At 41.3% G+C, this 24,615-nt stretch overlaps 2 protein-coding genes across 2 annotated transcripts in view; both read left to right on the top strand.

Moving 5' to 3' along the window:
* The window catches only part of skib (v-ski avian sarcoma viral oncogene homolog b), a 37,468-nt gene extending 25,761 nt beyond the window's left edge, over window positions 1-11,707 (top strand). Inside the window, exons 2-7 of the mRNA XM_056397483.1 lie at window positions 7,454-7,567; window positions 7,815-7,918; window positions 8,027-8,271; window positions 8,870-9,144; window positions 9,246-9,476; window positions 9,591-11,707. Of these exons, the coding sequence (XP_056253458.1) occupies window positions 7,454-7,567; window positions 7,815-7,918; window positions 8,027-8,271; window positions 8,870-9,144; window positions 9,246-9,476; window positions 9,591-9,812 (1,191 nt within the window). The 3' untranslated portion in view covers window positions 9,813-11,707. The remainder of the gene's footprint in view (window positions 1-7,453; window positions 7,568-7,814; window positions 7,919-8,026; window positions 8,272-8,869; window positions 9,145-9,245; window positions 9,477-9,590) is intronic.
* A 1,666-nt stretch (window positions 11,708-13,373) lies between these two features.
* plch2b (phospholipase C, eta 2b) lies at window positions 13,374-24,559 on the top strand. The gene is made up of 22 exons (XM_056388641.1): window positions 13,374-13,416; window positions 13,489-13,686; window positions 15,333-15,479; window positions 16,211-16,454; window positions 16,668-16,797; window positions 18,077-18,247; window positions 18,667-18,760; window positions 18,888-19,091; window positions 19,194-19,314; window positions 19,419-19,590; window positions 19,693-19,810; window positions 20,195-20,268; window positions 21,112-21,209; window positions 21,308-21,396; window positions 21,527-21,712; window positions 21,826-21,933; window positions 22,027-22,151; window positions 22,265-22,349; window positions 22,448-22,594; window positions 23,111-23,190; window positions 23,279-24,365; window positions 24,472-24,559. Exons 1-22 carry the CDS (start codon window positions 13,374-13,376, stop codon window positions 24,486-24,488), a joined length of 3,738 nt encoding a protein of 1,245 aa, XP_056244616.1. The 3' UTR covers window positions 24,489-24,559.
* Window positions 24,560-24,615: the final 56 nt, after the last annotated feature.

Here is a 24,615-nt window from a genome sequence, read left to right as displayed (position 1 = left end):
TAAACTATGTGAATTATAATAATTTAAATATAATGAAATGCATCACCGGCAGAGAATCAGATGAGGGTCAGTGAAATGCCAAGGGATTAAGCTTGCATGGCAAAGATGGCGTTGGCACTGCTGCATAACAGAGATCACGTTCTGTGAAGGCACGCACTCATGTGAAAAAGTCAGGAAATTTCCGCAACACCGCTGCATGATACTTGATCGAAGTAGAAAAATACTGATTGGTTTGTAATTTTGGACGGACAGTAAAAACACAGAAGGCCTGGAGAATTTCTCTATTTTAGGTGTGGGAAGTATTCTCACACATGCCTATCTGGTAACCAGTTTAGTCGCCTTGACAATGACTTTCTCACAGCTTTTCTCTTAATTTAATTCAAGAGCACATAGACAGTCTGAATTACGTGTATATTCCAGTGGTGTTGCAGCACAAAACCACCTGGTCACAGCTCTTTCTTTAATCAATGGATAGTGTCGCGTAGAAGATGGAGAGGAGAGAAAAACAGAAGTATTTACATAACTAAATATTTTATTTGCTTGGCTTTAACCCAAATCACTACTCTACTCAGTTATAGTGAGATGTTTTATACCCACAGTTGAGTTTTAATTGCCTTATAAATCAAATTTCCTCACAAATTCTCAGAGACTCTTTCTCTTTTTTTTTTCATGATGTTCCTGAAAGTTGCATGAATATGTTTTTGAGTAAGAATTAATTTTACCATGAGCACTAAATTAAGTACAGAGAGTCTTTTTCTCTCTCTCTCTCTTTTTCTCTGTCTTTCGCTTTAACCTTCATCCCCTCCAGCCTCCTGGTTAGCAGTGCAGCTGCTCCTACATTATAAGTGTGCTAAATGTGAACAGAAGCATAAAGACATTGTGTATGTGTGTGTGTGTGTGTGTGTGTGTGTGTGTGTGTGTGCGCGCCTTTTATTGGTTCCCTCAGATCATGTAGTCTGATGTTTAATTCTCTTATTCCAATAGTACAGCAGGGGGGCTCAGACAACTATCTGCTGAATTTGGCGCTATGTGCATCTATAAATACACCAGTCACAGAGCACGTTTCATTTCCTAAGATTACTTTCACTCACAACCATACCAAACATGCTCATGCTAATAATGTATAATCTGTGGAGATATCTGTTTCATGTCTTCTAGTTTATGGTTTCCGTGTCTGTTGAAATAACTTATGAGCCCTTTTTTTTTTTTTAACTGTGAGGCCATCCGCTGAGGGAAAGAGTGATTTGGACACCACTATCAACATACTGTAAGAGAGGCAGGCGGGCGGGCATGTACTGTTGTTATGGTTGCCATGTTTGGACCTGAATTGGAATTCATTTCTCACCACGCAGTTGTACAATAATCTTTCTTTTTGTTTGCTTTCACCGGTGAGATGATCTTTCCATGCACACGCAGGCAGCTCACTGTTTTTTCATGATGAGAAAACTACATGTCAGCAAAGGATTATGAAGTTTAGTGTGTCTTATTCGTTCTCATACACAATAGGATGAATTGTATGATCGCACCGAATGAAGCGAATTAACTTAAACCTAACCTAAAAATAAACCTAAACCTAACCTAAAAAACGACTGGAATGAGTGGCCAGTGCAATAATATAATATGAATAATACAATATAAAATACTAACTGAGGATAGGAAATCCAGAGACTGTATCTTATGTTAGTGTAGAAAATAAAACTTCATTTAAAAAATATTTCAAACATTGGATTTGCTCCGGAAATTAGCAAAATAGTCTAAACCTAATTTGCAGATTTGCTTAGTCTTTTTAAAGATTAAGGCTCATTGAATGACAAAAACAACTTAATGAGAAGGATATTTTGCTGTTTTAATGCAGCTATAACCAATATTTTCATATTAGCGATGCATTAAATTATTAATTTATGCCAAACGTGTTGATTGTAATGATGAAACAACAGAGAATTATCACCAGGCTCTGCTGTTCTCCTCAGCTCTGTGGAGCTTTATAATAGCTTTCAGCTCCATGTTTTGGGTTTCTTGTCCACAACTTTATTGTTTGGGTTCTCTCTCATTGCATCATTTTTCGTTGCAGCAGGCAGCTAAAACAAAAAAGCTCTAAAAAATCTGCTGCCCCCAAGTGGCCAAAACAATAGTTATTGCAGTTTTAAAATCAAGTGAAGTCAAGACAGTTCAAAACCATTAATTTGCCTCAGATGGCTTTACAATCTGTACAGCATGTGACACCCTCTAATGTTAGGCCCTTGATCCAGATAAGGAAGTTACTCCACCAATAAATAAATGAATAAATAACATAAGGAGGGGGGAGAAACCTGAGTGAGCGATCCACGTTTGAACAGAATGACAATATTAGGTGAACAAAGTACAAATATATATGAATAGTGCGGGAATTACCCTAACAGGTTCCTCTGGGGCCATTAGATCATTAATTGTCCATACACAGCTCACGGCTCACGCTATGAATGGCTGACAAATGGAGAACAGTACTTTAACACTCTGTTCTTCTGCCTTGAAGCTATATATGTCAAGCCATGTGGACCTGATGGGATATTTTCCACCTTTAGGAACAGCACTTCATCCTCCGTCCAACTCAGACCTCATCAAGTCTCAATCCTAAAGACAATTAGGACAATCCAATTAGCTTTGCTGTAATGCCTACCTTACGCTGAGCCCCGTGGCTCTCTTTGTGTGTCCATATACTGCTGTGGCTAAGTGCAGCTACGTAAACAGTATATCCTCAAACTGGACACAGCAGAGACAGAATACATTGATAAATTAAGCAAGCATTTAAAGAGGGGAAATGGAGGCTTGTGTTGCAGTTGTGTGGAATAGGGATGAAGTTTCAGGGATATTCTGGGCAGACACCAATAATTTTACCCCAGCTGTTACGAGGTGGCCACAGGGCTTTATATAAATCAAGGGACTGTCGTACAATTTATGCAGTGAAAGTTGAATAGAGAGCTCAAGGCATCCCTGTGACCATCCACACCAAACTACAGGGATCAGATTACTAAAACTAGTATTCTCTCACTTCCAACTAAGGCCGTCACCCGAGTGAGCTGTGCCAGTTGGTGTGCCCTTGAGTGGGACAACTCCCCACTAAGCACATGTCGATCTGGGGATTACATTCAGGGGTTTAGGAGGGAAAAGGAGGTCGTAATCTGAAACTGTTGTGTCTTGTTGCTGTGCACTTTTCTTAATGCCATGCTATCGTGCAGCATGCGTTGGTATTGTATGACTGCTGCCCGAGGAAGTTCAGCTGGGGAAACTATTTTTGTCTCAGTAGATAAGTGCTGCCCCTTGTTTTGTTTCCCAATGATTTCATTTGAGTTTTTTTAGTGCCACAACAGATGCTGGAGGTTTCGATTTTAGCCTGCCGTCATTGACTTTCCCATGAGAAAGAAAAATTTAGACATGTCAACAAGTCAAGATTACATAAAGGAGGTGGAGGGTAAAGATATTAAAAGGAATAGTTTGACATTTTGGGAAATACACATATTCACTTTATAGCTTAGCTTAATTTAGCTTATCTGAGTTTAGCATAAAGACTGGAAACAGGGAAAAACATCTTGCCTGACTAGGTAACAAAATCCACCTTTCAGCACCTCTAAAGCTCACGACTTCTCTTAGGCTCGCTATTTTCTTATTTAGAATAAGGAAAAAAGTATATTTCCCAAAATGTCAACATGTTCCTTAAATGAAAAGGATTATTTATTTTTCATTTTATTTCAAAAATGAAAATTTCAAAAGTTTTTATTTAAAAAAAAAAAAAATTTTTTTTTTAAGTATTTATTTTTTGCTTACATTTCAGAATGCAGTGATATAAACCACAATAATTCCTAAATGTCAGTTCAGGAGAAAGGGCCTCACCTTAACCACACCTTTTACACACCTGTCAGGCCTCATACCTAGTTAAGCCATCTTGTTTGTCTCTCTGTTTCTTTCATCCCTTTCAAATCATCTACCTCTTCCCTCTTCTCCTATCCCCTATCCCAAGCTTCTGTCTCTCCTGCCTTCTGCGTCTTCTGCTCAGGCTCCTACTTATCTATGTCTGGCAGCAACTGGAAATACTCTCTACTGAGAAAATACTCCCTATGATAAGTGTTTGCAGTTTAAACATTTGCACAACACATGACAATTTTTCAGAGAAATCTCAGAGACAGACATATCTGAACCTGGGTTCAACCCTTTAATCGCCAGTATCTGTGGCTTGGGTCTTTTATCGTGAAGCTCTCAACCAACCAGGCTCAAGATATCATGGTTTGACTTAATTTAATTTCCTAAAAACCAAATACCAGAGCTGATTTAGTCAGTGGTCAATAATCAAATATCGTTGATTAGCTCCATGTTCAAGTGAAATAACAGTTGAATCCCCATCACGCTCCAGTTAGCACAATATCGACAAATTATTCTTCAAGCAGGTCAAACGCTGTGCTCTTAGAATAGATATTGATATGTTTGCCATGTGTTGTCTCTGTGATTATCTGCCATGCCAGCATGAAAATAGCTGAGGCTTATCCCGGTATTACCACGCCTTTATGTGGTACTAATTAAAAAATAAACCATGTCTTCTCTTGCCCAGCTGCTATTAGACAGTATTTAGCCTACAGGTTCGCTTTGAAATGCTCCCTCATTACAGCGCCTCAAAGAAATATCATACAATAGGGAGATGAAAAGGGCATTGCTTGAATGGAGTCTTAAAGGGGAGGCTGTACTTGGCCTTCAAGTATACATTCCTTCAGCTCAGTGCTTCCTCTGTGGTCCCACTCCCCTGGCCCACCCCCCTCCCACTCAAGTCTCAGTTCCCACAGGGGACGCAGCCAAAGCAAACTCCTCAGAGGAAGTCTCCCTCTCTTAGCAGTGAGAGAGACACAGCGAGCAAGAGGGAGGGAGGGAGGGAGGGAGGGAGGGATGTCCTATCATCTGGCTCAGTGGGACCTGCTAGGCAGTAGGATGTGTGAGGAGGGTGTTATGACTTCGTGGCCATGCTATGTCTATGATGTGGTGGTGAGTAAAGCCCGTGCGGCTGCTCTCCTGTGAGGTCAGTGTCAGATTTAGCCAGCAGGTCCCTTGTGGTGTCTGGGAGTGTCTGTTTTCTGACTCTATTATGTCTAGCACTCATAGCCTTCCTGGAGCTGCAAACCTCAGGGTAGAAATAGCACCAGACAGACAGACATCCTTTGTCGGGAAAACAACAGTCATGTCAGTAATTACAGAGTCTGATTACACCAGGGCAGCAGTTCTTAGAAAACCACTGGCCTTGAGTCAGGCAGGTGAGGGGCCGAGTCACCAGTGCTGGGCAGGACAGAGTCAGCAGGAGGTCTGGGTTAAGAGAATTAACCTACAGTAGCAAAACCAAACAGTATGCTGTGTATGAATGGGTGTGCGTGTGTAATGCGGTGACTGGTTAGACAGGTAGAGAGATGTGTGAGTCATAGAGACATGAGGGGCGTGTCCAGACAAACACAGCATGTATACCTCATGCAGCTACCACCCTATAGTATAAGAGACAGGAAAGAAATTAGAAGGTGGTAAATCATTTTTTGTACAGCAGACTAGGAGTGCAACTAGGGATTATCTTAGTCGTCTGTTAATGGATTGATGAGTTTTTTGTAATCAGTCACTTTAGTTATAGAGCGTATTTAAACACAATTTTTGTAATAAGCTTTATGGTGAGTTTCAGCTCATTGTTAAAGTTGTCTGGCTGCAACTACTTGTCCAGCACAAAACAGCTGGTGAATATAGCGGAGCATTCAGACAAGTGAATGCTAAAGATAATCCATAGCTGTGTAAATAAGCACACTTCTTAAAAGGTCCGTTTATAATTTAGTCCATGAAATGTCAGAAAAGTCTAAAAAAAAAAACACTAACACCGACAATCCAAAACCTTCAGAAATATTCAATATATATAAAACAGAAAAAACTGAAAATTCTCACTTTTGAGAAGCTTGAACCTGATAAATAAATTTGTTTCAGAACTACAGCAGACTTTGGTTTCTGTAGTTCAGGTATGCAGTTGCAGACCTGACTCACACCTTCACCCTTGAGCACCTTGTACCAGATACACACACACACACACACACACACACACACACACACACACACACACACACACACACACACACACACACACACACACACACACACACACACACTGACACACACACACATACCCACCCACACACACATATGCATGTCTACACCCGCAAACACCCACTTACCCACACGTCCCGACACCCACTCATAGCTGTGTGCGCACACACACACATTCAAGCGTCTGGCATTGTATTAAAAAGCTGTGAGACATGATTCATTACCAAACAGGCTTCTCACCTAATGCAAAATGAGGTTTGTCATTAATTTCCATCTTGAGGTGATTACAGTGAGCAACGATTAAGGTTTCACAACTACATGCAACCCCGAAGGAGTGTTTTCCATTGAGGATTTTGAAGGTAGACAGAGTAATCATTTGTCTTGAATCACACACGCAGACGAGGAGATGGGAGTGTTTGCCATTCCTGGAGGCAGAATGTCATAGTAGTGAGTAAGAGAGCAGCAGGCAGGTCTGTGCTGGCCTCTGCGCCTGCCTAGGTAAACATATCCTCTGTCTGACAAGTGCAGACCTGAGGGCTCTTGAGGTTAGCTACCTCAACACATGACCCTGGAGCTTGCCACACACACACAGATGTACAACACATACAAGAAAAAGCTCCCGAGATTCACTATTTTGTGGCACTTAACAAGGCAGATGCTTTCCTCTCCAGGTTTTCCAAGCACAGTCTCTTGCAGACATTACATGCATCTGCAGCCCTGCGTTAACTTGTAATTCTCACTGAACACTTCAGCTCAATCGTCTGTCAGATCTGAGTGCAATTACTTTAATTCGTCTCCCCCTCTGTCTCCCTCTGTCTCTATATTGCAATATTTCTGTGGTTCGGGGAGTCGATCTGCTCCACCTGACGGCGCCTCTTCTGCCTGGCAGGGAGCAATGTAGCCCTACTGGCTGCCAGCCAGACCAGCTTGAGTGTCTGCTCAGCTCAAAGTCCTGCTCTCACACACACACACACACACACACACACACACACAGACACACACACACAAACATGCAGACATGCCAAGCTCAGAGACTGAATGCTTACACAGACACATCTTCTATCCTCCTTCCCTCTCTGTGACTTCTCTACTGTTTTCATCTATTTTCCACCTTTCTGTGACTCTCGGCTCTTTTCCTGCAAGTATTAAATGACTGAAATGAAAAACAAATCAGTTTTGGACAAAGCCATGTTCTGACAAATCCATGTGTTGCTTATGAATAATGCCATTTACAGTCATACAGTATCATTTTTAGAAGTTGTGGGCTCTTGAAATATCCGCTGTACTCCATGATGTAATATCTGCACTTTATCTCTGCAAGCATGATGATGATTAACCATCCATTCTCTCTTGCTCTCCTCAGTCTCCCAGCCCGGTCCCTGCCAAGAGGTCCAAATTCGATAAATTACAGTCTCCATCAGCTGACAAAGACAGGAAACCTGACTGGTTACAATCCCTCTCAAAGTCTGCACACAAGGTTTGTACACTCTTTGTCCGTGTTGCTAGAGTGAAACTGGATTTGCTGTTAAACTCAAACATCAAAAGGGTGACGTAAAAGCCGTTGTCTGTTTGAATCATCACATTATCATCCTATGTATGACCTGATCATTTGGCTTTGTTAAATGAAGAGGGGCCTTTGAGTGTGTTCGTCACGGCTGATTTAATGTTCCAGTGGTAGTTTACTGTGGGTTTATCCAAGCTTGTTGTTGTGTTTGTTGTTCCAGGACCTGAAACAGGTCCAACTGAAACAGAGGCCCTCTGCTTTCCGCCCCTGGTCTCCTAAAGCCGCAGAAAAAGAGAAACCAGCTACTCAGAATGAGGTGGAGAGGTGAGTCATCTGAGAGCAGTTATAGTTTCCATTTTAAAGACATAATATGTGTTAAACTGAACAAATAAGCAGTGAAATGCTTCAAATGTACCCCTATTGCTTCCATAGGTCCTACTCTAAGAATCAGGAGACTTTGGCGGCTCCTAATCTTACACTAGCTCCTCTGGCCCCTCCGGTCAATCCCAGGGACAGCCACGCTCCTGGCAGGGGACCCCCAGCCATGTCCAGGCCGCCCCAGGAGCCGCATAACGGGGAAGTACAACCTGCAGTAAAACCGTCCCCTTCCAGTACCACCAACCGAGCCGATGATATGGACACAGATGGAGAGATTGACGTAGATGACTGTGATGATCGTGAGTACCACCCATCATCTGGAGTTTGGAATAACTCAGAGAGGTTGAACATTACAAGAGTCAGTCCATATAAGATACTGATTTTACTGTTACAACTTTTATTACACATAGTGAACCCCACAGGAAATGAGCCATAGTAGAGCCGGCTCAGGGTGATTCCTGTGCAACTGCGCCCCCTGGTGTCAAATTGAAGAAATACAAGAGAAATAAAAGATGGCGATACAAGAGCAAAATCTAAAAGTATAGTACGAATGCAAACTTGAAACTGACCTAAACAGTGAAGGTTCAATTGTTTCAGTGGTGTTCAAAGGTTCAATGGTGTTGAATAAGGGGCAGCTGAGTTCATATTACAGGGCTGGGGTGTTACATCTGAACAAAAGGGTTGGGAGGCTGTGCTTTATCATACAAAATATAATTCTAAGCCTGAGAAAAATTTGGTGATAACCTTTTAGTTTAAGTACTGTTTTCTCTATAGGTGCTGATAGCTTTGTCACAAAAACAGCCCACCTTTCCACCTCGGCTAATTCTTTGAGAATTAACACAACATTTTTGAACTTTAATGGATGTCTTACTAATGAGAAATCTTTCTCTCCCTCAGGTCCAGTGCCACCTTCCTCCTTAGCTTCTCCCCCATCAGCCTGCACCGGTGTGTCTCAGACTCTGACCCCTCAGAGTGTTGCTCGAGCTCAGGAGGGGCCTGTGTGGCTGTCAGGGCCCGTTTGCCCAGAGATAGACACCCTGAAACAGATGCTGTATGCAGGCCTGGACACCAAAGAAGCCAGGGAAAAGCTGCTGCAGGAGATTGTGAGGATGAGAGTTAAGCAGGAGGAGAAGCTGGCAGCTGCTGTGCAAGCTAAACGGAGCCTTCAGCAGGTATCACATCCTGTTCTTGTGGAATACTGTACAACGTTACAGTAATCTCTCCGTGAATATCAGTGTATCAAACATGAAATAATTCTGATGTTTTTTTACAGGAATTGGAGTTCGTGAGGGTGGCTAAGAAAGGCCGTCTTCGTGAGGCCATCGAAGCCAAGCGCAACCTGCGAAAGGAGATTGAACGCCTTCGTGTGGATTGGGAGAGGAAGATGAGGGACGCGGAGGAGTCTTGTGGGCGGCTGAAGAGAGAACTGGAGATGGAGAGACAGCTGCGCGTTTGCGACAAAGGCTGTGAGGCTGAGCGTCTCCGGGTCAAGTACTCCACTCAGGTAAGATGTCTCCAAGACGGCTGAGATCCCTAAAAGATAACAGATCGTTGATCCTGTCACTTTGGTGCGTTTCATTCATACTGACTGCTCTCCGTGTTGGGTTGTGTTGTGCAGATTGAAGAGTTGCATGTGCAGCTACAGCAAGCGGAAGCCGATCGCGAGCAGCTGAGGCAAGAGCTTCAGCGGGAGAGAGAAGCTCGGCAGAGCCTGGAGAGTGTTGTTAAAGATCTGCAAGTCCAGCTGGCGGTGCAAGCCAACGGCAGCTCTCCTGGAGACTCCAAGGACGCTAACACAGACACACACAGACAGACCACACAACTTACCAATGGATCCTAAAGTTGCACATACAAAACTTGAGAAAAGGACTCAAACAAAAGGAGCATGATAAAGGACTTTGTTGCACCTCCTGTTAGGGAAATGAGACTCAGCAAAATGCAAAGTCAATTTTGTAGAGGAAAAATCTGTCATATATAATATGATATGATATTAATCAATATTATTATGACAATATATGAATTTAATGAAATGAACTGGAAAGTAGCATGATGTCTCAGCATGTTGTCGAGCGTGAAACTAAGAAAGACTTCTTCAGTGATGAACACATCTCTCCAGTAACGTCAGAGCCCTCGGTTAGACACCTGACGCTGTCCAAGGATTTTATTTTGGTATAAGCTATTCTAAGATGTGCAAATATAGCCACATAACACTACTTGAATATGAAGGGAAGAAACATGTTGCGCCTGGTGAAACGTGAGCAGATGATAAAACTCTTGGTGCCACAAAATATTGGTACACTCAAAGGTGTCATTGCAGACCACTGGAATCAAGAGACACCAGTTTACCACTATTTACTTTTAATATCAGCTTGCTTTTTATAACTGTGTAGAGGATGTACTTTTTAAGAAATATTGCTTGCGCAGCACTGTTATTCCACAGGCAAGAAAAAACATCCATAAACAAACATGTACGCGTGTATACCAGCTTGTCTACCTTTTGTATTTTATAAACCTGAAGTATTGGAGGTTACGTGGGCTGCCTTCAGGTCCACCACTGTTTTATGCTTTAGATATTTTATGGAAGTGTTACTTTTTAATATTATGATGCAACTTTATTTGTTGTTTGAACATTGTTTTCCAGTAATGTTTTTGCAACCGAACCATGTGATGAATAGTAAATATTCTTGCCCACATTAGTGCAGATAAGTCTACAAATGCCCTCCTAAAAGAAAAAAAAAAAACTTAAATAGCTGTCTGTATTTGTTGAAATGCGGTACTTCTGATTTTCTATTGAGTATTGTAAAATAATTTATATTCTATAATAATTTGCTGCCTATCAACAGAAAGCATTCATTTTTAGTCACTGGTTTTAGGGCTCTTAAATCAACAAATGCTGTTTATATGAACAACATTTCTACATATATACAAAATATGGATATATATTTTTTTACTTTAAGAAAAGGAATTGCACTTTTTAAAGAAAAGAACCTTGCATTGTGCATTGTACTCCCTGTTACATTTTTCAAAACACAAGTTAACATGAATTTTGAATTTAACACACTTTCCCTCAGTATCCTCTGATGTAAATACAATGATATTGTAAATAAGATATTTGTTCGTATGTTTGCTTGCTCCAGACTTAAACTGATTATGAATATTATTTTTTGCTCTTACTTGAAACCAAAAAGACTATATTTGGATTTGCAAAACTGCAATTTCATTGTTGTATCCCTGAGTATCATTGCAATCACAGGGCATTTACCAGAATGGATGTAAACCATAAATAATTGTGAACTTGACCTATCAGTAGTTTTTGTAGGTTTGACACATGAAACAGAATATTATAATTTCTCCCTTGATTTTGTTTATTTGAGAAGATCTTTATTATTTGATGAATTATAGATTATATATTACACCACAGACCAAAAACTGAAAAATGGATTTGAATTCTCAGCACCTCCAGCTCCCTCATCAGATAGAGTAGAAGCAACACCTTCTCATGGTTTCAACCTATAGGTGCTCTCGTATATTTAGGCAAGAAACACTTTTATGTCTTATCATTATGATACCCTCACTCAGTATTTGTTGGGTACAGTGTAATAGCAATATCCATTTTGTTAGCTGATGCTGTTGTAGTTTGGTTTGGAAGTGGGGTTTCACTTGCCTCTTATTTCAATGTTTTCTTTTTCCTTCGGAAAACCTGTATAATACCCATTAAAATCTAAGTCAATCCTACATGGTTCTGAGAAGTGTTTTTCATTTTCACCGCAATGGAACCAGTGTTTGTGCATGTTTGTGTGTGTTTTGATGCATTTTTTGCCATGCTAGCATCATAGCTCTAGTGATGTCAGTGTTGCATTCAGACTGAAATGTCTCTACAATTGTTATTATTGGATGGATTACCATAAAAATGTATACATATAATTTATGTTCCCCAGGGAATGAATGGTGATCATCTGATTTTTCCTTCAGTGCCACCAGCAGGTTGGATGGCCATGAAATTTGGTACAAATGATGAATCCTAATAACTTTGTTGTTAGTAAACCATGACAGTATGACAGCATGCATACTGCACCAGTACCCTGAAACTGAAGCAGGTAAATGAATTCAACAACCATTAAATTGATTATTTAGCCCCGTGCTTTTTCTACTCTGATAACTTACAAGCAATTTAGATCTGTGGCGTCTTCAGCCAAGTTCATGAAACTTTAGTATTTATTAGTTGTTGTTTCCCTAATGATAATTTTGTTGGCCCAACAAAGGTGTTTTTACTTATTCTGGCTGATTAGGTTTCTGCTCAGATGGAGCAAAGCTACGAACAGACATTTTGAGTTGTCAAAGCAGGAACAGCACAGGTGTATTTAATAGCATTAACGATGGCTGCCTTCCACTTAGCAGAGATCCTGGTATTGTGTGTGCTGGCTCTCTGGAATAACATAGTGGGACACTTAATTGAACTGAGCCATCGTTAATGTTATTAATGACACCTGTGTCTGCCGGAAAAGGTCTATTATGTCATATCCCTAGACTGATAGAAAGTATAGATAAAGGTATAAGTTATCCCAACCTGACAGGTACAACACACAAGATTCACAAAGACATAGTGTGAGTTTACCATGAGTGTGTAGGGTCTTTAAAGTAAAGCTGAAAGTTTGAAAGAGCAAATAAGTCTTTTGTGGAGTAGCTCTACTTATAAATGTTTTAAATATCAGTGGATCACCTTGTTTATAGTTACATGATGTAGATATATACATGTACTATGTGTCACACAGTCACCTCTAGGGGGAAATCATTGCACACAGTTGAAGAGTGGATATTTCCTGCTTGTTAATAGTCTAACGCACCAGTGTGACCTTAAATCCTAATACTGTATATCCTAATAACAGTTAATTAAAAGTATCAAAGTACAATTTCTATATTCTATAATGATTAGGACTGCCATAAGCTTAGTTAAATTAATATGTGAACCTTCCTTTCCCATTCTCGTTTCTTCAGAGGCTTACTGGTTGCGTGAAAATCCCTCCATGAAAGCAGGGCTGAAGCCTCCCTCCAGGATTACAGCTTGAGGAAGATTTAGTGACTGACACATGTTGCACACTTCCTCTCCGCAAGCCGTCTCTCAGTGCAAAAAAAATAAATAACAAAGGATCCATGGCTACTACACTGGATCAATTAACACAGGATGACGGAGAATGAACCTTCAGGATGGGAATATTGTTCCCTGATCCCATGTGGGGATACTTTAACCAGAAGAGGAGGATATGCTGACACTTTAAAAGCTGCATGAGAGACGCTGTCCTATAAGGAAACTTTGCTGAAGAGCCCAGCAGAATGAGGAGGAAGGTGGGTTCATGTAGTGTGAATGGGACGGGATAGTCGGACTCAAATGTACGATTCAGGGATGAACATCACCCCAGCGATGGCACCTCTGTCTCCAGGGCTGGGTTGCAGCCAGCCACTGTCCTCTTTGTCACCCAAGAAGACCACCTTTCAGTCTTTGGGATCTTTGCCATCAGGAATTTTCTCCCCCTCGCTGGCTAGGGGCTCCTTCCATCAGGCAAAACAGGCCTCGAGCCCCTTGAATTCGCCCACCCCGTCCATAATGAGCTCCCCAAAACTCTGGCAGAAAGCATCCATATCCAGACTCGCAGAGGAGTTTTTCTGGATTGGTGGCAGCGTGGTTGCACAGCCTAAATGGAGACTGGGTCAGATAGGTAAGACTCATCAATGACTCATTAAATAATTTTGCATTCTGGACAGGAGAGTGACTTTTGGTTTATGCCAGAGAGGAGGGGGTTGCAGAGAAGATAAATATGTGAATGACTTTTCCCAGATCAGGGTGTGAAAGTATTGGCTTGATTCTGGAGATGTTTCTCATTTGGAGGAAGCAGGACTGGACAACCTTTGTGATGTGTTGTTCAAAACTACTGGCAACAGACTTCATATTGGCAGACAGGGGACCAAGGGCACTCTGAATGGGATTAATGGGGTTTGGTGGATTGAACAATAATATATTACAGCAGACTGTCTGGGTCACAAGGTCTTGACGCACTGGATGACTTGGACAAGTGGAAGTATGTAGATAGAAAATAAAATTGGGCCTAAAACTGAACCTTGCAGTACGCCACATGTATGTTCTTTCTAAAAGGTAGGAGTAAAACCAACTAAGTGCAATACCCCTCATGCCAACCCAGGTTTTAAGACGGTCAATTAAAATGCCATGATCTGCAGTTTCAAAAGCTGCACTTAAGTCTTAAAAGAATTAAAATTGTGCTCTTTCTCCCCTGTAGGCTGCTGAAGAGAGGTCATTGGTTACCTTTAGGAGGGCAGATTAAAAAAAGACAGAGAGCCTACGAAATGTCCCTACTAGCATCTAAAACATGCTGAATGTTACTGCAGAATGTCAACAGGTTATTTAGCAGAAGCTGTAAACTTTTGTAAAAGGGAATTTATAACTGGACACGTATGAAATTAATGTGATATATTAAAACAACAACCTATGAATTTGAAACTAACCATTACAAACTCACTAAACACTATGTTAACATGTTATCTTCTTGTGAATGGCATCCAAAATATGGGTGTTCCACTTACAGTAAAACAGAACAGAGACGCAGGGAAGCTGGGAGGCCTGTGAGTAGATAATGGGCATATGGACAGTAGACAATCCTTAAGGATTAGCCTGAATGATGTGCCAGGTTGCGTCACATCAATCTGAGCTTCAGATTACAAACAAAGGTTACCTACTCTCAGCACACAAAACAATCACACCACTTCACCATGAATAAGCATGGCCTGAATGTTACAATAAAATTGTTGCATCTGAGATGCTTTTTTAGTACAAGCACTATGGACCCACCATTTAGATTTGGACAAAGAAATGTGGACAAATAATTTGAATCTTTGTGAGGCAGCTGATAATTGATTGATTTGTTTTTGTTTTTGGACAATAATGATTTTAGGGTTGTGTATCTTTTCCTTCTTGTGCTTCTTATCGTTAACACATAAACAGCTACTTAAATCCCTGTGTGACGCAGCCTATAATCTCACAAACAAGTGCTTGATGGTAAACCCCTACTTGTCTCGGTAGCTTCAGGGATTCCTTTGAGTTAGTCATAATGTCTTCCTTCACAAAATCACAACGCACGTACGGCAGCATTTCACATTACACACTCTTGACTAAATCAGTGGGAAAATGGAAAATCTTAAGCACCAACATGTTACATTTCACTTATAAACTTCACAGAAACACAATGTGAATGGACTTCATCTGATGTTTGGACTAAATAAATAACAATGTGATCATCCCACAACCATTTGACCACTGATCAATAATGTTTCTCTTTGTGCTCTCATGTAGTGGAGAGGTGTATGTGCACCATGCAGACTGGCACTCAGATGACCAAGCTGAAGGGGAAGAAGAAAGGACTGGTCCGATTCTTTTACCTGGACGAGCACAAATCCTGCATCCGATGGCGGCCCTCCAGGAAACACGACAAGGCCAAAAGTGAGCCATCACTACTCTGAATTTACAGAGCTGAACATCTGAGTGTGTATTTATCAGGCTGCTCTTGTGGATAGTTTTGGTTTTGAGGTTGTGCTCAAGATCAAACTATTGAGCAGTGCTCACATGTCAAGAGCGTAACTGCTTTAAAATCACCATTGCTAATAGACAAATTAGATCTATCAAAGATTAGGAGGGTAATAAATAGATTGAACCTCCTCTTCTCTCAGTGGGCCTACAGGATGCTAAGATAATTTCACTTTCATCTTGTGCTCTGTTATCTCTGTTCTGTAATGAGCTATTGTATTTGATACCCTGTGAATTACAATAAAAATGCATTCTATTACAGCATTATTTTAAGCAAACCTAAAATCTACATATATACTGTATATAATCCATTATAAATCTCGAAGGGCAATTATTTACATCAAATATTTCTTCATTTTCACTGTAAATAGCCCTGGTTAACCTGAAAAAGAAATTGTACAATGCATCTATATTTGAAGCTAATGAGTAGCGGATAAATGGAAGCAACACAAAAATGCTGTTTTTGATAAAGGACTGAAAGGGATTACATGCAGGCAATCAGAAATAAACGAAGACATTTACAAGTAGTTTTTCAGCACAAATAGAGTCTGAGGGCAATCCAACCTGTTCCAACCAAACACTTAGTAATTTAAAATGATGGAAAGCTCTCAATGATCAGTACAACCTTCCTTGATTATCTGTTTCAGTAACTATTGATTCCATCCATGAAGTCTGTGAGGGGAAAAAATCTGAGATCTTCAGGCGATACGCAGACAACCGTTTCGACCCAAACTGCTGCTTCAGTATTTACTATGGGGAGCGAGTGAAGTCCCTGGACCTTGTCTCCACCAACGCAGAGGAGGCCCGCACCTGGATCACTGGGCTGAAATACCTCATGGCTGGTATCAGTGATGAAGACAGTTTGGCCCGAAGGCAACGCACTCGTGATCAATATCCTTTATCTAGCCACTCGTGCACATGTTCAATGTCTAAATGACAATATGATTAACCGCTACAAATACATCACTTCATATTCAACTGATTATTTAGCCTAACAGTTATGATAACACACTCTGAACTGAATAATTAGACCAGTTGTACAAGCTGAACAATAGAACAACACAAATTAACTGACCTGATCATGAACCTTAACTGCAGCCTTACATGGTTACAGCAGACTTTCTCTGAGGCCGACAAAAACGGAGATGGCACCTTGAGCATTGGAGAGGTTCACCAGCTGCTCCACAAACTCAATGTGAATTTACCCAAGCAGAAAGTCAGGGAGATGTTTCAGGTAAGACTTACAACCAAGACCCACCATCAAAGCTACTTCTGAGCTTTTGTATATTTAGTAATCTAGTATCACTAATACAGCATCTTCTTACAGGAAATGTTGATTCATCCAATTTGGGTTGCATGGCTGCAAAACATAATTATATTCAACTGCATGATTTATCTTGTGGCATGAATGACTCTACCTTGGTAATGCACAGTAACAAAAAAATAAAGTAACAGGACTAAGAGTCTGCAGAGATGCCAACTCTGTGAAGCTTTAGTCAGCAGCAGCTGTGCTATGCACTAAATGCTGCATAGCATGCTTGCAATGCTGGTGTTAACCATGGTCACTATCTTTACTGAGTATGTTAGGATACTAATGTTCAATAGTCAGCACAAAAGTATTACTTAGACAAATGAGAATGGCATTAGTTTTGCATTAGTTTAGTTAATTGTCAATAGTTATTTGTCATAAACCAACTTGATGTTGGCAGTTTAAAGGCAATTCATCCAATATTTGTTGAGACATTTCATTCAGAACCACAAATGTCAAACTCATAGTGGAGTTAGAGAAAAAGTCAGGGGACTTCAGTAGCAGTACCATGACTATCTTTTCAAAATGTAATGGCAATGCATCTGTTGTTAAGACATTTCAGTCTGGACCAAAGTGGTGGACTGACCAACAGAATTCCACTGACACAGCCACGCCACACTGATAGCATGGCTAAAATAAATAGAGAGGTCTGTATATGGCAAAACATGGCATATAGCACAAAATGTTTTTAAACCAGAAAAGCACAGGTCCGCTTCCTCGGAGAACAAACTGGTGTAGGAAAGAAACGGGGGTGAAAGAATCGTTAAAACCTTTAAGCCAAAGAAGAGGGTTAACGGTGGAAAATCCTCGGTGTTCCCTTAAGAAGCCGAGTCTCAATGTGATCTTCACATCATTTTCGTCATTTAAGCAGTGAGACAAAAAAAAGGAGATGGAGCCAGCAGATAAATATGTATATACGGTATTTTGGCAGGAGGGTGCCACAGGAAGGCCATATGGCCACCGCTGAACAGATGGCTTCAGCTGCACTGTAATATTGCTTTAGTTCAGCAGCTCACTGTCCCCCCTCCTGATGATGATAGTCTCTGTGAAAGAACTCCATCTTGTTTGATGGTGACAGAGAGATATAGCCTTCAGATGGGTATATATGGTGGTACATATTTTCTTTGGCAGGGTGGTTATCTCAAATCACACGTACTGAAAGAGTTATGTCTGTCTCATAAAAGACTTTTGTCACTATCTGTAGGAAGCAGACACAGACGAGAACCAAGGCTCTCTGGGTTTTGAAGAATTCTGTTCGTTCTATAAGATGATTTCCACACGCAGAGACCTCTATCTGATAATGATCTCCTACAGCAATCAGAAAGAAGTCATGGATCTCCACGACCTTGCACGCTTTCTGGAAAATGAACAGAAGGTACAACATACTAAGTAAAAATAATCACATAGATCTGTCATTTCAGGTGAAAGGAACATCCTATTGTGTTTTTTTCTTTTCAATTATTATACTTATGATTTTCATTAAATCAAACCCCATTCTTGACACATGGTTCACGGTCAGTTTTTGTTAAACAGTATCCATTCAATGCATTTACATCTTTAATTACTTCTCTTTATAGTATTTTTCGTTGTTTGTGGCAGAGCCTGATATGAGCCTCTCAAATTTAAGTTAACGGAAAGCAGTGAAAAATAGTTATAAGCCCTCTATTTAAAAGAACTTCAGTTACTAAAAATGTAAACCGAACATTTTCTAAGGCTGCTAATTCATCATAAAAGCACTGAACTGACTCAACATACTGTATGTGTAAAACTCTGAGTAAGTTGTTTTATTTACAGATGCGCGGCCTGGCCAAAGAGCACCTTATCGACATAGTGGCAAAGTTTGAGCCATGTCCTGAGAACCTGCAGCGTATGGTACTGGGTATCGATGGTATGGCAAATTCCCATATATGCATATATGCAAATTAAGTATCAGTAACATCACATGTGTTGCTTGGACCAGACATTACACATAGACATACAATCAAAACACCTGGTCTGAAACTTTCTTCCTTAAGGTTTTACAAACTACATGCGGAGTCCTGCAGGCGATATCTTCAACCCCGAGCACAATCAGGTGAACCAGGACATGACGCAGCCTCTCTGTAACTACTTTATTGCCACATCACATAACACCTACTTGACAGGAGACCAGCTGCTGTCTCAGTCTAGAGTGGAAATGTATGCCTATGTTCTCCAGGCTGGCTGTCGCTGTGTGGAGGGTAAGAGCCTGCAAAACCCTGAACTTCAGCTCTCTTCACTGTAATTTCATATCCATACAGGCCTCACAGTCCAGGTAATGTACTCTCTTTCTCTTTTTTCAGTGGACTGCTGGGATGGGCCAGATGGAGAACCCATTATACATCATGGTTACACCCTGACATCCAAAATCCTCTTCAAAGATGTTATTGAAACAATCAACAAATATGCCTTCACGAAATCACAGTCAGTGCTCCTGGTCCTGATATTCATACAGTTTGTATTATGGCCTGTTTAACATGCTGGCTCAGTAATTCATTTGTCATCACCTCACCCCTCCCTCTCCCCAGATACCCAGTGATCTTGTCCATAGAGAACCACTGCACTGTGCCTCAGCAGAAAAAAATGGCTGAGCATCTGAGAGAGGTGCTGCAGGACAAACTGGACCTGTCCAATGTCAATGTGCATGAATGCAAGAAGCTGCCCTCTCCTGAGATCCTCAAAGGGAAGGTTTTAGTCAAGGTAAAATTGTTTTTAGCAAAACAGAGTATTCTTTTCACTGCTCAGCTGAAAGGACTCACACAAAGTGAAAACATGACTCAATGAACAACAATGTTTTTTCAGGGAAAGAAGCTGCCAGCAAACCTTGACCCAGATGCAGAGGAAGGTGATGTGTCTGATGAAGACACGGGTGATGAGGAAGAGGAGGAAGATGATGATGATGATGATAACCCACAGGCTAGTGAAACCTTGAATCATAGATAGATACATAAATAGATAGATAGATAGATAGATAGATAGATAGATAGATAGATAGATAGATAGATAGATAGATAGATAGATATTAATATATTATGTTTGACTGTTTCAGGATGGGAATAGTGTTACTTCAGCCAATCAGCCCAAAAAGAAGAGACGATTTGGCAGATCGATCATAAGGAGCTTCAAACGAAAGGTCTGAAATTTGTTAATTGTCAAGCTTTTGAAGGGTTGTGTAAACGATCGTTACTGCCACTAGATGTCGCACTAGACCACCAGCATCTCAGACCAAAACAATTGCTTCGTCAGCCACACCTCCAGCCTCGGTTTGGCCACGACCCCGACTCCCCTCCCTTGACGTTTTCAGTCATCCAGGAATCCCAGTGGAAACAGCCACAAAACACACAGCAAGAAGCACAACTGAAGAAAAAGCTACCATGTGTACAAGACAGCCAAAACAAAAACAAACACTCCAGCCACAACCATTAGCCCACGCTAGCAGTGCCGCGATATGCTCCATGGCAACGGAGGCAGTAAGCTAGTTAGCTCGCGATAGCAACATTTTTGCAGATCAAACTCATAATACGGTTAACAGCAAGTTAGCTCACGTAATCATGCCTTCTGTAGCCGGTCACTAATGAAAACAGACAAGTAACATTGTGTAGCCATCAAGTTACTTACACATTGAAGAGAAGAAAAGCCAGTTTGGAGTCAAGCTGGAGCCCTTTAGCAGCTCGTAGGTCTCTCCACCTCAGTAAAGCCAAGCCGGTACAGGCTCCAGGGTCAGCTGGGACCAGAGCCAGGAGGACCCTTAAGACACCGATGGAGCCAGTAAAAGCTTTTAAAACTTTTAAAACTTTATGGATGTTTTTGACAGGCCACCAGGAGTTGAGCTAGTAGTAGCCATGGGCTACGTTGCATCTCACCTGACCTGTGGGCGGTCCCGTGTGTTTATAAACAGTTGTATAGGACTCCCATGCACTAACACGCACGCGTACACGCACTAACACGCATGCGCTGCCAGATCAGATAAGGATACAGAGAAACTCAGATTACCCAGTTTGTGACTTTGTTTTCTGCTCAGGACGTCATTACTGCACTATATCTTTAGATAGAAAATAATTGTTTGCTGATGTATTATTGTTTAAAATCTCATTCACAGAACTTTCCGAGCCTTTTTATCATTTATATAATTTCAACCACAGTTCCTCTGATAAATATGCTAGTAAAAATTTGCTTACTGTTTAGACTAGTTTGAAACTTTTTTTGAATGATCTTTTTCAGAGGAAAAAGAGAATTCGAGTAAAAAACAAAGCGATGTCTGATGGAGAGTCGGACAACAGCAGCAGCAGGGAAAGGGCCCAGATTGTTTATCATCCCAAGTAAGACTGTTAGTCATTTATTGAATTAAGAAATTCCAGCAATCTAATGCTCCTAGTATTCTCAAATACACTAATACTTACTATAACTCTTTCTTCAGGAAGAGAAAAACGATGAGGTTGTCTCGAGCTCTGTCTGACCTGGTCAAATACACGAAATCTGTCCGTGTGCATGACATAGAAACTCAAGGTAAATTCAAGAGACATTAAAGTGAACATCCAACTAGGTTTTTTTTTGTTTGTTTACCACAAGTATATCCTACCGTTCATTGTTAGTTTTAAGAATGGATCCTTGATGCTATCTTGTTTCTATCTGGCAGCATTTGCGAACAGTTGGCAGGTATCATCCCTCAATGAGACTGTTATGAACCAGATCTTACAGCTGAAGCCAGGTAGGTTAGTGCGTTTCAACCAGCGCCAGCTTCTAAGAGTCTACCCGTCCAACTACAGAGTGGACTCAAGCAACTTCAACCCACAACCATACTGGAATGCAGGGTGTCACATGGGTAAGACCATCAGAGACTACAATAGGCTCTTGCCTCATTTTAGAAAATAACAAAAGCTGTCTGTTCAATATTGTAGCAGCTCTTGATTTGTATAAATGTGTGTTTCATTTTAGTTGCAATGAACTATCAGACAGAGGGACGTATGCTTGAACTGAACCAAGCCAAGTTCTCAAGCAACGGAAACTGTGGATATATCCTGAAACCTAAGTGCATGTGTAAAGGTATGTGTATATTACAGTGTGTGAAGAGTGAATGGCAGATGTCCCTGTGTGAAAACAGTGTAACTTTTCTTGTTTTTGTTTTTTTTTTCTCAGCTGCCTTTAACCCCATGTTGGATGATCCTCTACCAGGACACAGAAAGACTCAGTTAGTGCTAAAGATCATCAGTGGACAGCAGCTCCCCAAACCTAAAGACTCAATGTTTGGGGACAGAGGAGAGGTGAGGCCAAAATACACTGGCATAAAATCGTGGCTACATCATTAAGAAACATCTTTAAAAAAAACAATTTTATCACTAAAATTCTGTTTTTCTTCATGTTTTTACACTTTCAGATTATTGATCCCTTTGTGGAGGTTGAGATTATCGGTCTACCTGTTGATTGTTCCAAGCAGCAGACCAGAGTGGTGGATGATAATGGTATCTGTGCAAACTCCATCTTGCAATTCAAAGTTTGTCAAACCGAGTCAACTTCTGTGCTTCGAACTCTGTGTAACTTCCCTTTTTCTGTCACTCAGGTTTCAACCCAATGTGGGAGGAGACCCTCGTCTTCAATATTCAAATGCCACAGATCGCCTTGGTGCGTTTCCAGGTGTGGGATCATGATCCTATTGGACGAGATTTCATTGGACAGAGGACTGTAGCTTTCACCAGTATTATGCCAGGTACATAAAATGATATCTGTGATGGACATATTTTACTGTGAGTGTGCTCAGAGAACACTTTTCCAAAATATCTTTTGTAATGAAAAAAAAAATCAGATTTTGGATAATATGCTTATTTGTTGTCATACAGAGAGAGAGACAATGCTTGAAGCCACTCTCATATCTGCCCAGTCAGTAAGGCTACAGACAGCAGCCAGTTAGCTTAGTGTAGCATAAAGACTGGAAACAGGCTCTTTCCAAAAGATCACAAAATACCAGCAGCTCTAAAACTCACTTATCAACACAATGTATCTCACAGTAACTTAGTAATTACAAGCCTCCAAGAAGTTGCTGCACCCAGTCCTACACATAATCCTTCTTAAAAATGTCCTTTGTACACTTCAGTTTTCATACAGAAAAAATAAATGAGACTTAACATGTCAATCAGTAAATTCCGTGCAAGAAGCATATTTTCCAAATTCTTTAAATATGAAAGAAATTTAGTTTAACATGATTTTTTTAATGCATAATTTGTAGGTTATCGGCATGTGTACCTGGAGGGGATGGCAGAGTCATCCATCTTTGTTCATGTCGCTATCAATGATATCACAGGAAAGGTGAGTAATTTCAAAATAACAAACACACATCTAATTTCAGCTTCATCTAAGTATATCTTAAAACCTTGTTGTGTCCATTGTAAAACAGATCAAACCCTCAAATGCAGTGCAAGCTGCCAGGAAACACATCCGAAAAGCAGCTCAGAAGCATATAAAGGGCCATCAAAGGCAGCCTTCTCTAGACTTCTCCGTCCTGTCCTCAGAAGATGGACGTGCTCTGTACTTCCGCAAGGATCTGGATACAATCTCTCAGGACAGCAGGAATGGGGAAATGTCTCCTCTGGTACATGGGCCAGCAGCCAAGGCTGCCATCCACAAAGGAACCATGAGTGAGCCAGTGAGGCGTGCTCACAGAGTCAAAATTCATGAACCACCAGAGACAAGGAGAGGGATCTTCAGCCGGATGTCCTCCACTGACTCCCACCACATGGGGCCTGCTCCCTGTGTGATAGCGGATAACTTTGACCTTGAGTCCTCTTCCCAGGCTTCTTGCCCTGATGGTCCTGCTCCTGACAGCCAAAATCCAATTCAAGAAGAATTGGAGAATGAACTTAATGAACCAACAGAGTCAAACTGTGCTGAGCAGGAGACACTTCAGACACTTGAACCAGAGCAGCCTGAACCATCTGAGGAATTATCAGTAGAACCACAAACTGCAATTGAACCCGAGCGACCACCAGAAGCTTCGAGTCAGAGCGGTTCACTCCCTCAGCCTGAGCCCGTGCCACAGCCTCTGCCCCAGCCTGAAGCCAAACCTCCTCCACTTATCCCCCCAGCATCCCCCGCAAGGGTGAGACGGACCTTAGAGGCTCCAGCCACCCCCCGACCGCCCACCCCCATACGAACAAAGGTCCGCTCACGCAGTTGCCCTCGAAAACAGACTACCTCTCCTCAGACACCGATGGTGAAGCACAAACCTGCTTTCCACTGGCAAACACAGAGAGCACAAAACTGTGGCAGCTACAGTAACCAGGTGAGACACATACCCAATGGTCTCTGCCTGTCGGACAGCACATGCAGCAGCAGCGGCGGCAGCACCGACAGCCTGGAGTTTGTGCCCTCCTGTTTGCCAGCCGATGCAGAGAAGCGTGAGGGCACCCTGCAGAGGGAGATGAAGGCCCTTTTTGACCAGAAGATGAGAGAAATCCGCTGTAAATCACCACTTTTTCCAGATGGTGAGTCATGGATGATTTGAGATTGATATTTGTAGAGTAAAATAAAAAAACAAATATGAAAGTGGCTGTATTAAATCCTGGTTTTTGTTTTTTTTGGGTTTTCTAGATTCGACCACAGTTTAAATTTGTGACTCCAAAGACAACAAGCTCCTTCAGAAGACGAAGAAGAAGATGAACAACAAAGGAGGTGTGGGAGAACAAACAAAATGTGACTGAGTCACAAAGTAGTTCTGATTTTCTTTCTAGATAA

The sequence above is a fragment of the Seriola aureovittata genome, chromosome 2 (genome assembly GCF_021018895.1).
Source record: "Seriola aureovittata isolate HTS-2021-v1 ecotype China chromosome 2, ASM2101889v1, whole genome shotgun sequence".
In the NCBI taxonomy this organism is placed as follows: domain Eukaryota; kingdom Metazoa; phylum Chordata; class Actinopteri; order Carangiformes; family Carangidae; genus Seriola; species Seriola aureovittata.
The sequence above is the reverse complement of the archived record's forward strand: the minus strand, read 5'-3'. Positions and strand labels throughout refer to the sequence as shown.